Genomic DNA, 15,083 nt, shown 5'->3' with positions numbered 1-15,083 from the left:
GCCTAGCGGGGACCTACGCCATCAAGGCAGACCTGATTTAAGACTCTCCGCCGTAGCTTGACGTGCACCTCCACAAAATCTTGACTACGCTTCACGTCAACGCGTGGTGACATGACGCAAATGAACTGTGATTGGTCCATTCAGACTGTTGTTTCCGGTTCAGCACGAAATCGCTGCCATACAAACAATCTTGCGCTATACTTAAAAATGGACCAAGCCGACGAGAGGATCATCGAAGAGGTCCTCAAGTGCGACCACCTGTACAATGTTTCGTCAACGCATTATAAAGATTTCAAAATGGCAAGCAATTCGTGGAAGAAGATTGATGAAAATACGGGGCTGGAGGTCAGCGAATGCATAAAAAAATGGAAGAACCTCCGAGACAAATGTGTGTGTGTTCGGAGCAAGCGAATGGCCACATGAAGCGGTGACCAAAAACTGCCAACTTTTTATCACTTTATGTCTCGTTTTTGGTTGGTGCACTTTATCATTTATTGCGTATTTTTGTTTGCTGTGAGTCTATGACTTGTTTACATTTTACACTTCAAATATATGAAGAATAAAGCACAGGTTTGGTGTCAAAAGAATTTAGATGTTTAATTTTCAACAACAGACTGTTTATACACTTGATACATCATCACTAATTGAGAGTGCCTCGGTGCTTTTATGATAGCGTGTTTACCATCAAGGCTTCCAACGCAGTTCGGGAAGTTCCATAGCCGGCAGAAATCTGGTACGGCTCCCGACTGGCTGGTTGTAGGACACGGCAAAGAAATCAGACAAAATGCCAGGTTGTATCTACCGCCACAGCTTGCTGGCTTCCACCTGATGCTAGAATTCGTAATGTGACTGCCAGTCTGTGCGGCGCGGCATCAACAGTCGGACAGACTACCTCCGCAATCGTCTTTTGTGTCGCCTGCGCCTCAACATTTGTATGATCAACATTTGTTGTTCAATGTTGGTGAGCTGAAGATCCACATTCAAGAGTTTCATTTCCGTTGCCATTGTTGTTTAACCGGAAGAAAACTAGAGGAAGTCGACAAGAGTCCCCCAAAACCGCACAAACACAACGCAACACCCCTCAAGTGGCTTGGCGGTGAATTACAGAGCAAAGCAGGACTTTGAATGCTCATTGATGACGTAGGGTCTATGCCATCGCTACTCCATCACCGCAATGCAGAAGCATAAATTAGGCTTTACAAGTCTAATTAGTTGATTGCAGTCATGTGCTGCTTGTTTTAGCAGAAACCTCATTGGTTGAACTGTCTGTGTTGGATCTGTAACAAGGACCATGACCCACTGCACTGCGGCCCTGCTCTATTCCCTCCCAGTTCTGCAGAAAAGTCACTTTCTCGGTCTGACACAAGATCATGAGTGGAGGCCTGGACTATATACAGTATTTTGTTGCCATTTTACAAAAAACACTACTTAACACTACTTTAAAACAGATTTTTTTTTTTGTGTGTAATTTTCTCAAAAATAATTTTTGCTTAAGTAAAAATGTTTTTCATACAAACACAAGTTAATATGTCACCAAATATAACTCTATAATCATACGCAGAGTTTAAGGGGGGGCCTGGACCCCCCTGGTGGCCGAAGTGTCATTGCATGTAATTGACTTTCCTATTTATGATTTTAAAATGAGAAGTTTTCCGGTAAAATATTGTCTATAAAAGTTGTAAAGCAATCAAACAAACAACAAAAATGAATGAAATGAACAAAAAAAGATATTCTATAAAGGGTCAAAATTATTTTTCGAACAGATCGTCTGACTAGCACCTTAGTCATTTGCTTTGCTTAGCCCAAACCATCCAAGGACTGAAGAGGCAAGATGGATATACGTTTTTTTTTTCAAACCTAAGCTTTCAAAAGCGACAACAACTACTGATCAAAAACCAAGGATTGAAAACGTGGAACATGAAACGCCAGAGAGCACCGCCAAAATGGGAGCAGAATTTCAATTTGCCCCCTAAAGATGCTAATTGTACAACAGAGCCACCACCGGTGTCTCGCCAATGTAGTTACCCACGTCAAAAATTGTATCCCCCGGCCGCGGGAGCGCACACACACACATTAGTTATGAGTTACTGTATGTCGACTTAAACAATTAAACGAAGCCAGAAAAAAACCACTTTTTTGGACAATGATGTTTATTAAACTGGGGAAACTCCATATAGGACCCAAATTACAGTAATAACAGTTATAGGTCATCCTACGAATAAAACTGTAAAATATTGCCTATTTTACGTTCAGTACGTATGTTACGTTATATGACAGAATTTTTTTTTTTTTTTATGGATGGGCCATGTTTTAAAACCTCGTAGATAGCTACATCACCAAAACACGGAAATCAAGCAAATCAGTGCAGCGCAGTGGCTCCGCCCAGGGGACACAATTTTTGACGGGGGTAACTACATTGGCATGACACCGACAGGCGTACCATATTCAATGGATGACAATCTTGGCGAAAAGTATCACTGTCCTAGGCAGCCTGATTTAGAATACCACTCAAGAATGATGGGAAACGCTCATTTTCAGCTTATTATTATAAATATTCTTGTAAGTTAATTTCATTGCTGACACTGCTTTCGGGGTCATCAACATGTTGTGCCCCCTCCAGCTCCAAAAGTCAAACTCCGCCTATGTCTATAATATAACTGTTTACTGTATTTAATTATATAAATATGTGCAAAGCTGGCATTGCTCAGTACTAAATTGCCACAGGTATCCTTAGTTACATTGCTCAGTGGTTTTTAGTATGTATGTGTTCTTTTTTGTACTGTATGTAGATTTAGTTAATAGTAACTTGTTTGTTGCAATGTGGGAAAGGATCGAATTAATGCAAACAAATTCCTTTTGTATTTTTGACATTGGACAATACCAAGTTTTCTCAAATCTACAACCAGTGCCTCCAAATTTTGTATTTCTACCTGGAATCTCGTCTTCAGTCCTGTCTTCTTTGCTGATACTCTGTACGGAAGATAACGGTGAAATTTCCACTGAAGCTGATTCATCTGAAAGATAAACGTTATTGTTTGTATGTTTAACAATAAATACATTTTAAAAAAATCAACAGCCTGTCTTTTACTTTTATAAAGAGCTTGCAAGTCAGGAAGTTTTTCATCCAGCTGTTCAGCACCAACATTCAGAAGATAACAAATGCTTGACATGCTGCTGGTAGCATCGACGGTCATCTTGGGTATCAGAAGCTTGGGTAACAGCAAAGACTACCGTGGTGAAATATATTATTTTAGCTACTCAGGCAAGAAAAAAAGTTTTTTTTCATTTACCTCAGTTAGTGACGCTTTGGAAAACGCCTCTGTGATACATGCAATATGCTGTACATCATTGAGCCCGTCATAAGTTGCACGGTAGCTGCAAATGTTTACAAAAAAAAAAAAAAGCATTTATGACAATAGCAATGTGGTATTTAAATTATACTTTGTTACTATCCTGAAGACAATTTTGAAATTATGTATTGCTTAGATGACATTTTACTTCTACCCTCTAAATTTGAAAACAAATCCGTACAGGTAGTCCCCGTGTTTCGAACGAGTTCCTTTCTTAGGCTGGCGATATCACCCAAATTTACGCGCAAGTCAGAATTAACCCTTTAAGTACTCCAAGATATCTCCTGAACCTCAAAATACCTGTCCAAAAACATGTATTATATGTTCCATTGAAAAGGTAAAGTAAAAATAAGATACTGTGGGGTACGTCGTGTTGAATGACGTTATATTCAATGACATATTACATTTAGCGTCTGATCACTAAGCACAGACCTTTAAAGACTAAAGCAGCATTGCATATTCTCTTTTGCCAAGATAAAAAAACAAATCTTCCCGTGTTTCCAAACAAGCAATATGGAGCACAGCTTAGCTTTAGACCAGTGGTTCTTAACTGGGGTTCGATCAAACCCCAGGGGTTCGGTGAAGGTTAAGAAACGCAGAGCCCTATTTCGTACGCTGACTAAATCATGGCAAAGTGGTGTTTTAGACCAGGTTTTGGACTGGTTTGCCCTCAATTTTCGAATGCTGGTCCTCTATCTAATGGGAGGAGAAATCGGTTTGCTCAATGGAAGATTGATTGGCACTTGGGATAAGACTTACAGACAGCGTAAACTGCGTAGATAATCTAAAAAAAAAAATAATTGTGTTATTTTATGCCATGAAAATAGTATGTGACGCAAGGATGCGACAATAAAATGAGAATATTGACATGCAAACAAAAAATGTGTGAAAATGAAATAATAGATTGAAGCGCTTTTCTTTTTGTGAACATTTTTTTTTTTTTGAGAGATCTTATTTTTGTTGTGCTTTCACTAAATGATACTTATGTTTGTTGTGAAGGAGTTGCCGAAGCTTAAGCCAATAAACGGCGCAGTCCAATGGACGCCTGTGTCCACTCGCCTTTTTTAATATTCTGATATAGAATTATCGGAGGTACCTTGAAGTGCACGCGGCGCCAACTTGTTGTTTACTCACATGATGCAGGAGTGAGTTACAGTTACGCCCTGCTGAGAGCCGTAAGCTGTGTTAATGTTGAAGCTGAATGTGCTAATAAAGAAACAAAGTGCCAGCATGTCGCGTGTGGTATACCTATGTTAAGAAAAAGCACAAAACAAGACCTTTCTCTGCCTCTTAGCTCTCAAGTGCGTCATTGTAATCTGTTTGAGGCAATGTAAGAGCGGGTCATTCCGCGCATGCGTTAAATATTTTAACGTGATTAATTAAAAAAATTAATTACCGCCCGTTAACGCGTTAAATTTGACAGCCCTAATATACAGTAAAGCTTCCAATTTTTTGTGGCTCCAGATATATATATATATATATATATATATATGTATGTATATATATATATATATATATATATATATATATAGTACTGTGCAAAAGTTTTAGGCAGGTATCCTGCCTAAAACTTTTGCACAGTACTGTATATTTTTATTTTATTATGTATATACAGGATATACTGTATGTATATATTTTCCCCAAGTGGAAGCTTCCATGATCCTAATAAATTTAATAATTAAAAATATATATATTTATTTATTTATTTATTTATGTATTTTCTTTTTTGCTCCAGTATGTCTCCTTTAACATTTTGGGGTGCTGACCCCTGACTTAGACGTTAGATTGCTAGGTTTTGAATTCGTAAAAATTCATTATGAAATTCCGAAGGGTTCGGTGAATGCACCTGTGAAGCCTGTGGGGTTCGGTACCTTTAGTGAGGTTAAGAACCACTGCTTTAGACACATCCTAAACTCTGTGAGGAGAGTGAGGGAGAAGCGCAGCACATCTCACATTTGTGACAAGACCTAAACACTGCTACGATGCAAGATAAAGTACTCCACGTACAAAATGAAAATGTCACGCATTGTGAACATATACATAGACAGAAACTATATCGTATTTTCATCTCGTCGTCTCCTCAGACGAAAACTGGCATTCTTCTCGTTTTTAGCTCGTCATCATGACGTCATTGTCATGAAAAAAATGATTTGAAAATTTATTTTCGTTCTCGTCATTATTGACAAAAACAACACTGTGTGGTTCCAATTTGATTTCAACGACGGTCCAATATCGATCGATGCATGGCAGTACGCTGGGCAGGACTTTGTGATGAAATATGAAGGTGGCAATGACAAAAACCTTACAATCCTGGGAGTTTGGGAAGGTGTTGTACGTTCTTTTCTTATTTTAGGTATATCTGACGAAGAGGCTGCTGTACGCGACTCGATTTTAAAAGCTACAGCGTAGAGTCTTGTTCAAAGCGCAGCAGACCGCCAAACTTTCCACAACTTTGCACTGAGAGTCAAAGACAGACCTAACTCTGCAAGTCTTTCGGATGTTTAGCATTTGTTCTTTGAAAATAAAAAAAAGTACCAGTCAATGTTGTACATGAAAGCGTTCAACCAACGATCATTCATGAACACGTTAATATTTTGGGCGAACGTGAATTGAATGCATATTTCTGTTCCATGAACATTATTGTGAATGCGCTCATTCTAGCGGTTGTGAGAGGCATTCATAACATCGTTCATGAATTCAGAATTAGAGCAATTTCGACAAAACTGCAGACTAAGCCATAGGCGAAAAACACTGAACAAACAAACCTTAGAGGGAACCACGGGTATAAAGACTTGTAGTTCTTAAAGGATAAATGTTAGTATGAGTTATAATGATTAAAACTCCTCGATGTTTTCGTTTTTATGAAATTTGTCAAATTAGTTTAACTAGTAGGTCGTCATTACAAACAGGTGAGTACCGACGCGGTTTTAAATTTGGAATATGAGACTGAATCTGACACAGTTTCAGTGTTAAAGTGGTTAAAATAATTACTGTCTGTGGTGCAATATTGACCCAGTAATAATAGCTTAAATCAATTATTGGAAAGGAGAAAGAGTGAAAGAACTAGGAAAGTTCATTTTTTGAACCATGAACTTTAGTTCAAAATTTGAATTATAAACATTTAAATTTTCTCCCGCTTTTTTTAGAGATTGAAGTGGGGATGAGTAGTGATGTGCACATTCATTTGACGATTGACTTTGATTTTTCGGATGAATTTTTATTCATCTTTGTATACCCATTCTGCCGACAACAAATTAGAAGGAGCCTTTTCAGCTATCCACCCCAAAATGGAAGTCAAAAGCATTGCATTACATTTCTCTGCAGAGTGACCCTTTTTCTTGAGGTTTTGGTACACCCAGCCCCAATGCACCTGATAGACATACAGTATTTGCTTAAATGCTCCAAATTCCTTTGGAGAAAAATTAACTTAGTAATAAACAGTAGTAAATGCTGTGGTGTTCCCTATGCTGATGTCCAAATATGAGCTGAAAGCTGACACAAAGGACTACAGAGTATTTTAGGGGTGTGAATTTTACTGGTAAAATCATGTTTACATACGGACCTAGAGTACTTCATACTGTAAGTGCAAATGCCCAAGGCACCCTTTAAGCATCGAAGTGTGAGCACTTTTACCTCTTCTGGCATCTGAATATTTTTTGCTGTGTGACGAAGACTTCATTCAAGGTAATTAGCGGATCGACCACCAACATGGTCTTCAGCCGAGACAACATGAGCTTGAGGGTGGGCAAATGATTAAGCTGTGGTAGAAAATTGGCAGCCAAGATTTCTTCTGGCAGGAGCAGATCTGCCAAAACCAAACAAATGAATTTAACTCTTTCAGTGGCATTGGCAATGATATCATGTGGCTCTTTTCATCCCTCTGATTTGTTACCAGTAGACGTCCAATCCGTTTCCAGGGTCTCTGCAAGTTTCAACAGGCCGAATTTAAGACTTTTAAGGACTTTTTAAAAACAGATTAAATACAGTTTAAGACCAATTTCATATCAATACTGCCCCCCCCCCAAAAAACATTAAAAAAATTAAAAACAAGACGAAGGAAAATGAGCAGGCAGCACACGTTGTAGTTAGGTTTTGGCGTCCTCGAAAATTGAAACCTTTAAAAGCGAGACTGAAGTTTATTTACGTTCTAAATAAAAGTCACGTCAATAGATTTTAAAGACCTTTCAAAATCACATTTAAGAACATTTTATTAAACATAGCAGATAGCCTGGTTTATTTATAAAAAGCAGTGAAAACACAAATGAGTGACTGATATACCGTCTCTCTCACTAAATGTGTGATTATTTGGTCAACAAAAGCCATACCAATTGCTCTTTTAGCTGCATTTTAGAAAGATACCGTAATAAGATTAACACTAATATCTGATTGATTATCTGATACACAGATACTGTATCTGATTTTCTTTCCAGTATTTGCAGTTACATTATAGCATTTTTGCAGTTACATAAATATCTATGCAAAAACTGTCATTTGCACCATCATATCATATCATATCATATCATATCATATCATATCATATCATATCATATCATATCATATCATATCACCACTACACCACCACTTGCTGCTAGTCACTTTATTCCCCATCTGTGTACACGGTAGCCTGTGTTTTATAATTGCCTTATTGTACTTTTCTTTTTGTTTAATGTGATGCACATTATGGCTAATCTTTAAATGTTGTTGGACTCTGTAAAAAGAAAAGAAAATCTTTCTATTCTATTGTATTGATTGTTTTTTTTATTTTTATTGTTTTACATTTCTGAGACTAAACATTGGGGGGAGAGGGGGTGTTAAATCTTGAAGGTAAATCAACATATTTTCATTATTTGGATACAGGCTTGCTGGGTGTCTTTGTCCAGTTTGAAAAAAAGGGTTGATAAATCCCACATCACTTTTTGGGGAATCACTGAAAATGGGTAGCCCAATAAGAAATGGTGTTGAAGGCAGCAGTGAGATCACGAAGGACAACGATTGATAATAAACCAGAGTTAGAAGCTATTGAGGAGGCCGTTTGTAATTGAAAGTAAGGCTGTTTCATTGCTATGGTAATTAAGTGGTTATGGATGGAGGCAGATGGAGGCGCCAGAGCGCTATAATGACAGGAGGAGATGAACGGCAGATTTAAAGACTCATTTCTCATCATCTGCGCTTTGCCAAATTGTTGTATATAGTCGACTCGTCTAAAAATATGATTTTAATTCCAATAATAATGCTATTGTGGTGTCCACTACCTTTTGACAGAATTCACCTAGGGAACTTATGTGGGGCATGTTGTGTTCCGGGGGAAACTATATTTTGCGTGCGCGTTTCCGGCAACAGTGGCTTAACAGCTGTGTGCGTTCCGGGTAAGTTGGCAGTCCAGAGCAGAGTCCCAAGCGGCCGGACACAGCAACTCGTCTCCTCAATGGGCCAACAAGACTCACGTATCGCATCCGCCACACTGGTGACCCCAACTGGCCTCACTGAAGTCTCAGAGGCATTTTTCGAACACTTTATTGCAATGGCAGCTACTAGCTTTCTCGAGCTACCGATGTTCACCGAGTCTTCTGCTGCCGCGTGCACGGAGGCGCAGTTCACCCTCCGCGGTATTGCCGACGATACCATGCGCTTCTACTACGTGGTGGCTGCGCTCGGTCACTCAACGGCGGTTAGAGCACAGCGCTTTGTGGTTTATCCGCCAAAGGTGGACAAGTATACGGGGCTCAAGGCTCATCTCCTCAGACTTTTTGAACCGTCGTACAAATTGACTTCAAAGACGCCCAAGGTGCCTGCCTCGAGAGCCCTACTGCCAACGATGGCGTCGCTTCCGCCCTGGTTCCTCGCAGTCGTACTTCTGTCCCGGTACCCGCGCCACTACTGAACGTTGTGTTCCGGGGGGAAACTATATTTTGCCGTGTGCGTTTCCGGCAACAGATGCTTAAGAGCTGTGTACGTTCCGGCTAAGTTGGCAGTCCCGAGCAGAGTCCCAAGCGGCCGAACACAGCAACTCGTCTGCTCAACGGGCCAACAAGACTCACACATCGCATCTGCCACACTATTTAATCTTTTTTTTATCATGTCATAGGCACTTAAATATCGCAATATATCGCAACCCCCCCAAAAAAAATCGCAATGTCAATTTTCTTCTAATATCGTTTGGTCCTAGCATACATGTGCACACATTTTATCTGGTGAATAACATACAGACATATATTCAACATTCACAGAGCTCTTATTGTTTTTAGCTTATTAAACATTAAATCAAATCATTTTAACTATAAACCAACTATAGTGAACATTTGCACGCTATCGCCCTTTAAACCACTACATTCACTGCTCACATTAATTATTTTGATATGATGCGAACAATCGGAGCCGATGAAAAAAACAAGCTAAAAACTAAAAAATTATGAGCATTGGCGATAAAAAAAAAACCTACACACACGGAAAGACTATTTAACACAACTCTTCCTCCACCTAGTATTGTGAGGAATGTTCACAATGTATGTGCAGCGTCTTTAGTTCACTTTACTCACATCATCATTGACGGAGCAGACGCATGAACCAATTTGCCGCCCAACCCGGTCCTGCCAGGACACGCCAATGCTAGTGATTGACTTCTAGCACTCCCTGCTGACGGATTTCCGTCATTACGACCGCAGACCCTTGCACTTATTTTGACCTACTTACTCATCTTTTGCATGAAGCAGTTAAAGTATTGGAAAATGAATTTAGTGGCTCTTTAAATTGAATATTTTGAGTCAAGGCATTAACTTATTCTAATGCAGATATCAAAACGGGTATTTATTACCATTGTCTCTTGTGGGGTCCCTCTGTACATTCAACTGGAAAAAGGACTCCATACACAAGCGGGTAGGCTTCGACACATCATTCTGGTGGAGAAGCTCTGCTAATTCGACAGAACAGCCCCCTATGTTCTCCATCTTGTGCTTGATACTCTCAGGGACATCAAGTCTAGAGTGGAACAAACTGGTCTTCTAAAAAACTGAAAATTAAGGTTATGCTGCACTATATATATATATATAGTACGTGTATACAGCATAGATACTATATTACACAGTTTATAAATTATCCATTAAAACACTTACACAAAATACATTGTAAATTGAAATAGTGTGTTTGAAAAAGATACGGTACATATAATTTTGTTTGTGTTATGTCATGACTCTAGGAGGCATACCATGCGGGCATGTACCGTATTTCTCGAACTATAAGTCGCAGTTTTTTTCATAGTTTGGCTGGGGGTGCGATTTATACTGTGGAGCGACTTATGTGTGAAATTAATAACACATTATAATACCATTTCACATGTTATTTTGGGTTTTTGGAGTAACACCGATGGTTTGGTAAACTTGTTACAATGTTCTTTATGCTATAGTTATCTGAGTAAGTCTTAATAGCTATCTTACGTTAACATACCGGCCATGTTTGCGTTTTGTTTTCATGCATCTATTGTATTTTTATTTTAAATTACCTTTCAAGATGACATATCTGTTCTACTGTATGTGTTGGATTTTATTAATTAAAATTCCCCCCAAAGTGCAAATTATACTCCGGTGCGGATTTTTTCCCCCCCTCTTCATTGCGCATTTTTGGGCTGGTGCGACTTAGGCTAGGTTCATACTACAGGTCTTAATGCACAAATCCGATTTCTTGTCATATATGTTTTTTTGGCGTTCCTGTTTAGACTGCCTTTGTCCATTGAGACCATTCAAGTATTAACAGTAGTAACACAAACATAATAGCAGCGATGAAGATGCGACAAAAAGTTAGTGGGCTAAATCTCTGATATACTGTATAGCAGGGGTGCTCAAAGTTTTTTGCTCCAAGATCTACTTTTAAATGAGACAACCTCCCGCGATCTACCTTAAGAGAGGAGGGTGAACTAAAAAAAAGAAAAAAATTTAAATGTACAGTTACAGTAATTATGCTTTGTGAGCAACATATGAGGTTATGTTGCTCACAAAACACAAATAACTGTGTACATTTAAAAAAATATAAATAAAAAATGGACGGTTTTGATGCTGCGAGCTACCCACACTAGCGTTGCGATCGACTGGTCGATCGCGATCGACGTAATGCCCACCCCTACTGTCTAGGGTGGCCCAAAACTTAAGGATTCATTATAAAAAATTTAAATAAAAGTAAATACAAAAATAAAAATTGTAAAAATATATCCATATGCCAATTTGTAATTTTCCACACATTAAATGTTTTTTTTTTTTTTTCTTTTCTTTTTTTTTTTTTAAACTAATTTAGCAATGACATTTTTGATGACGCTTATTAAACATTTTGGAACTCTTAAATTCTTTATCAAAGTACAAATAAACACGTAAATAACAACAATAAATCGCAAATAAACAATGATGTCAAATGCTCATAGCATTAACTAGTGCAAAAGATGGAATATAAACAGATTCAGAACACTGACTTCGCCTTTCCAAAATGATTCAAAACAATTCTTAAAAAAAATATCTAGCTTTAATATTATGGTATACTACTATATATACAGTATAATAGAAGTATAATAATTATTCATTGCAATCTGATTTTTCATAAAGGCTGTTATTTTAAAGTTACTCTTAGTGTAGAATCTGAATTCTGAAGTAAGTGGGAATAACTCCAGAAATCGTTATTTATATGACGAACATGACGTGCTTTTATCTTTGAAAAGGTCACTGGAAGTACATTCGCTAAACCGCTAACAGGAAGCTTTACACTCAGCAAAAAAGGCTCTCTTTGTCATTGCATGTAGTGTCAGTAATCAATTTTTTTCACCATTTTCTTCGTTTGCAAATGCTGTTAAGAAGCGATTTTTCATGTTTGAAGTGTCACCTTTTAACCGCAAGTTTGCGTTTTGGAGAAGACTGCCAATGTTTTATAGCAAGCTAAAGTAGGTTGTCTTTTGTCCCCATTAGCCTCAATGTAGCAATGCTAACGTTTAATATAGATGATCGTTTGATATAGATTTGTTTCCTTATTTTGTGTGTCTGAACTTTAATTCTACGGCGTGTTAATGACCAACAAACATCTGTGAAAAGAACTGGAGTCTCATATGCCATCAACACGCACGTGTACACGAACGCACAAATGTATGAACGCACGCGCCAATAAAACGCAGCTGTGAAAATTACCGCCCTCATTTTTATTTACCGTGCGTTAAATGGACTCATTGCATATCGCGACAGGCTTAGCAACTTCAATAAAACATGTCATTAGTTAGTTAGATGGACTCAAAATCTGCCAGCTTGTCTCCTGTCGTCTTCCAAAATTACAACTTGGTGACGGCGCTTTAGGTGTTCATTCACAACCGACGTGCAGCCAAGCTTAGCATTGAAGATACAGGACACTACAGTGAACCCTCCTTTGTTTCGTTGAAAAAAGTCAATGTTTTGGCCACTGTGGTGCGCTTTTTTTTTAGCTTTGTGCTGCTTTCCCGCTTGCATACCATGCATCCGACATTAAAAAAAAATCCGCCCCCTTCCAAAAAATTTTCTCCTCGGATCTACACAATTTACGTAGGTCACCCTTTTGGACTTCAAAATGGCGAGTTTCGCCGAAAGGTGAGAGATTGTCATGCCTGATAATGGGATGGTTGTCACAATTTAGTGTCAGCCTGTCTTTGATTTGTTCACAAATCACTGCAAAGTAAATAAAAACATCCAAGCCAAACCTTTTCTTGATGGAAAGATATTCATGACTCAAAAATGTGACAACCAACCCCGTTCTTCACTAAAAAAAATTCATAGGGTTTTTATGACTACCTTTGATTTAAGTGGTACCTTACATTTCCGTGGAGTTGATGTGTTGTGCTATTCTTCTGAGGTCATCTAAAACAGAAGTGTTGAATGTGCAGATGGAGAATGGCTTCTCTAAATGTGAAAAAAAAAAAAATCTCAATTGCAGAATAGATTTTTAACGTTCCATATGCGACCAAACCCCTGAGAAAACATGTGTAAGTGTACCTGTGACCCATGGCATCCAGAAGGGGACCTTCACCGGAGGGCAGCTGTGAAGATAATGGTCCTCTTTGAAAGATATGTTGGGTGTGGGTAGTGCCAACAAGTTCTTCGTCACTTTTATACTATTGCTGGCCTGAAAGTCAGTTTTATATTTATTTTTAAAACGAAATTATGTGTACCTGGTTGCTTTATCGGTTCTTGAAACTATTATAAACATTAACTTACCTCGTAGACATAGTCTAGTGCTTTAAACGTGACATAGGGGAACATCGCGTCGTGCCTGTAAACATTACAAGCACATCAGGTTAAACATTTGAAAATTTTTAATGGCCGCCACCCCTTTTTAAAAAAAAAAATGTTTAAGCTTCATGTCTTCTCATTTGAAAAGATTGCATTTGTTCACTTAGGCTATTGCTGGCTAAAATAAAGCAAACAGCGACCTACATAAGTAGCTAACATTTGTTTTCAAAAGTACTCTGTGATAGTCAAGCCACAAAAATGTGTTATAGTACAACAATTCAAACAAATTCTTCTTGGTTAGTTTACCTTTTGGGTGTTTTACACCCAAGTGGCAACAAACCTGATCGAGCCAAGCCAGTCCGATCCTAAATTGGACTAAATTCGCTCATTGTTCATTACCGTATCATACCAGCAACGTGCTGCGTCGTCCACCTCAAAAATAAAAGTCAACAAAACATGTTGTTTGGATGCATGTGTTTTATATATGCTGATGCATACTGATTTAAAAAGATAATTTTGAATAAAAATAAATATTTTTAAAAAATAAAATGAGATGGCCCAGGTGGCAAAGTCCACAGTAAAGCCACACCATCATTTTTATTAGGTTTGTGTGCAGAATTTGGTTGGCTTTTATTTTGGAACCCAACCACATATTTGGTTTCTTTTCGTGGACGGATCATCCGATGTTCAAAACAAGGGTTTATCTTAAAATATCTGTATTTGCAAATGAAGTATTTTCACGGTAACAAAATGACATTATAAACATATACTAGGTTTTTATCCCCTAACGGTAAGGCAACGTGGTGGCTTCAAGTGAAAGCCCTTTATCCCCCCCACCCCACCCCAAAAAACGGAGAGAATCCAAGAACGGGTCCATTCCAGGTGCATGCAGGATCACCCCAGGAGACGAACAAAAATCAACTCTAAAATTATATGACATTTCAAAATAAAATTACTTTGGAACTTGTTCATATTTACTGTAATTTTATCTGATTTGATTTTTTTTCTCTTTTTTTAATATTTGAAATATCCAAAGGACCATTATACTTCTGAAATAACACTAAACAAATGTAAAGATCGAATACAAGTACTGTTGTGAAAATCTGACACCTTCCTTAAAGATTGCTAAAGAGAGTGAGTGCCTTGACCACGATAGATATCCTTTACAAACGGTTTTGTTGATAACAAACTGCATTATCTGCCTTTTTTTTTTTAATTGTTAAAATTAGTTTTAGATGGATAATAAATTTACTGCATTTCTGAAGTTTTGAAACTCATGTTTAAAAATCAGTAGAAATGAGTGAACTACTGTCTGTCTCTGTCGCAACATGGCCGAAAAGTGACGACGTTTGTCCCATTGGCTCACAGCAGATCAGACATCTTGCGCCATATTTATGATATTTATGGTCAGTTTGTCAACTTGCTATCCTGCTTAGCTTGGCTGGCTGGTGAAAGGTAAGGCGCATATTTTCTTTTACCCAATTTTGTGTGGACTTGGAAGTATTCATGG

The 15,083-nt window shown here is 38.1% G+C and overlaps 1 protein-coding gene across 5 annotated transcripts in view; it reads right to left on the bottom strand.

Moving 5' to 3' along the window:
• Window positions 1–13,975, bottom strand: part of LOC130921047 (protein shortage in chiasmata 1 ortholog) — a 57,674-nt gene extending 43,699 nt beyond the window's left edge. For 3 of the 5 annotated variants that reach the window (XM_057844667.1, XM_057844690.1, XM_057844684.1), the window contains exons 1-9: window positions 13,880–13,975; window positions 13,559–13,613; window positions 13,337–13,466; window positions 13,159–13,243; window positions 10,162–10,325; window positions 6,984–7,155; window positions 3,291–3,375; window positions 3,089–3,227; window positions 2,931–3,014 (exon numbers count right to left, since the gene is read on the bottom strand). In XM_057844667.1, the coding sequence (XP_057700650.1) occupies window positions 2,931–3,014; window positions 3,089–3,227; window positions 3,291–3,375; window positions 6,984–7,155; window positions 10,162–10,325; window positions 13,159–13,243; window positions 13,337–13,466; window positions 13,559–13,603 (904 nt within the window). In that variant the 5' untranslated portion in view covers window positions 13,604–13,613; window positions 13,880–13,975. The remainder of the gene's footprint in view (window positions 1–2,930; window positions 3,015–3,088; window positions 3,228–3,290; window positions 3,376–6,983; window positions 7,156–10,161; window positions 10,326–13,158; window positions 13,244–13,336; window positions 13,467–13,558; window positions 13,614–13,879) is intronic. The other 2 variants (XM_057844676.1, XM_057844700.1) reach the window with 2 other exon arrangements.
• Window positions 13,976–15,083: the final 1,108 nt, after the last annotated feature.

Source organism: Corythoichthys intestinalis, chromosome 1, assembly GCF_030265065.1.
Source record: "Corythoichthys intestinalis isolate RoL2023-P3 chromosome 1, ASM3026506v1, whole genome shotgun sequence".
NCBI classification, from domain to species: domain Eukaryota; kingdom Metazoa; phylum Chordata; class Actinopteri; order Syngnathiformes; family Syngnathidae; genus Corythoichthys; species Corythoichthys intestinalis.
This window is presented reverse-complemented; position numbering and strand designations above follow the sequence as displayed.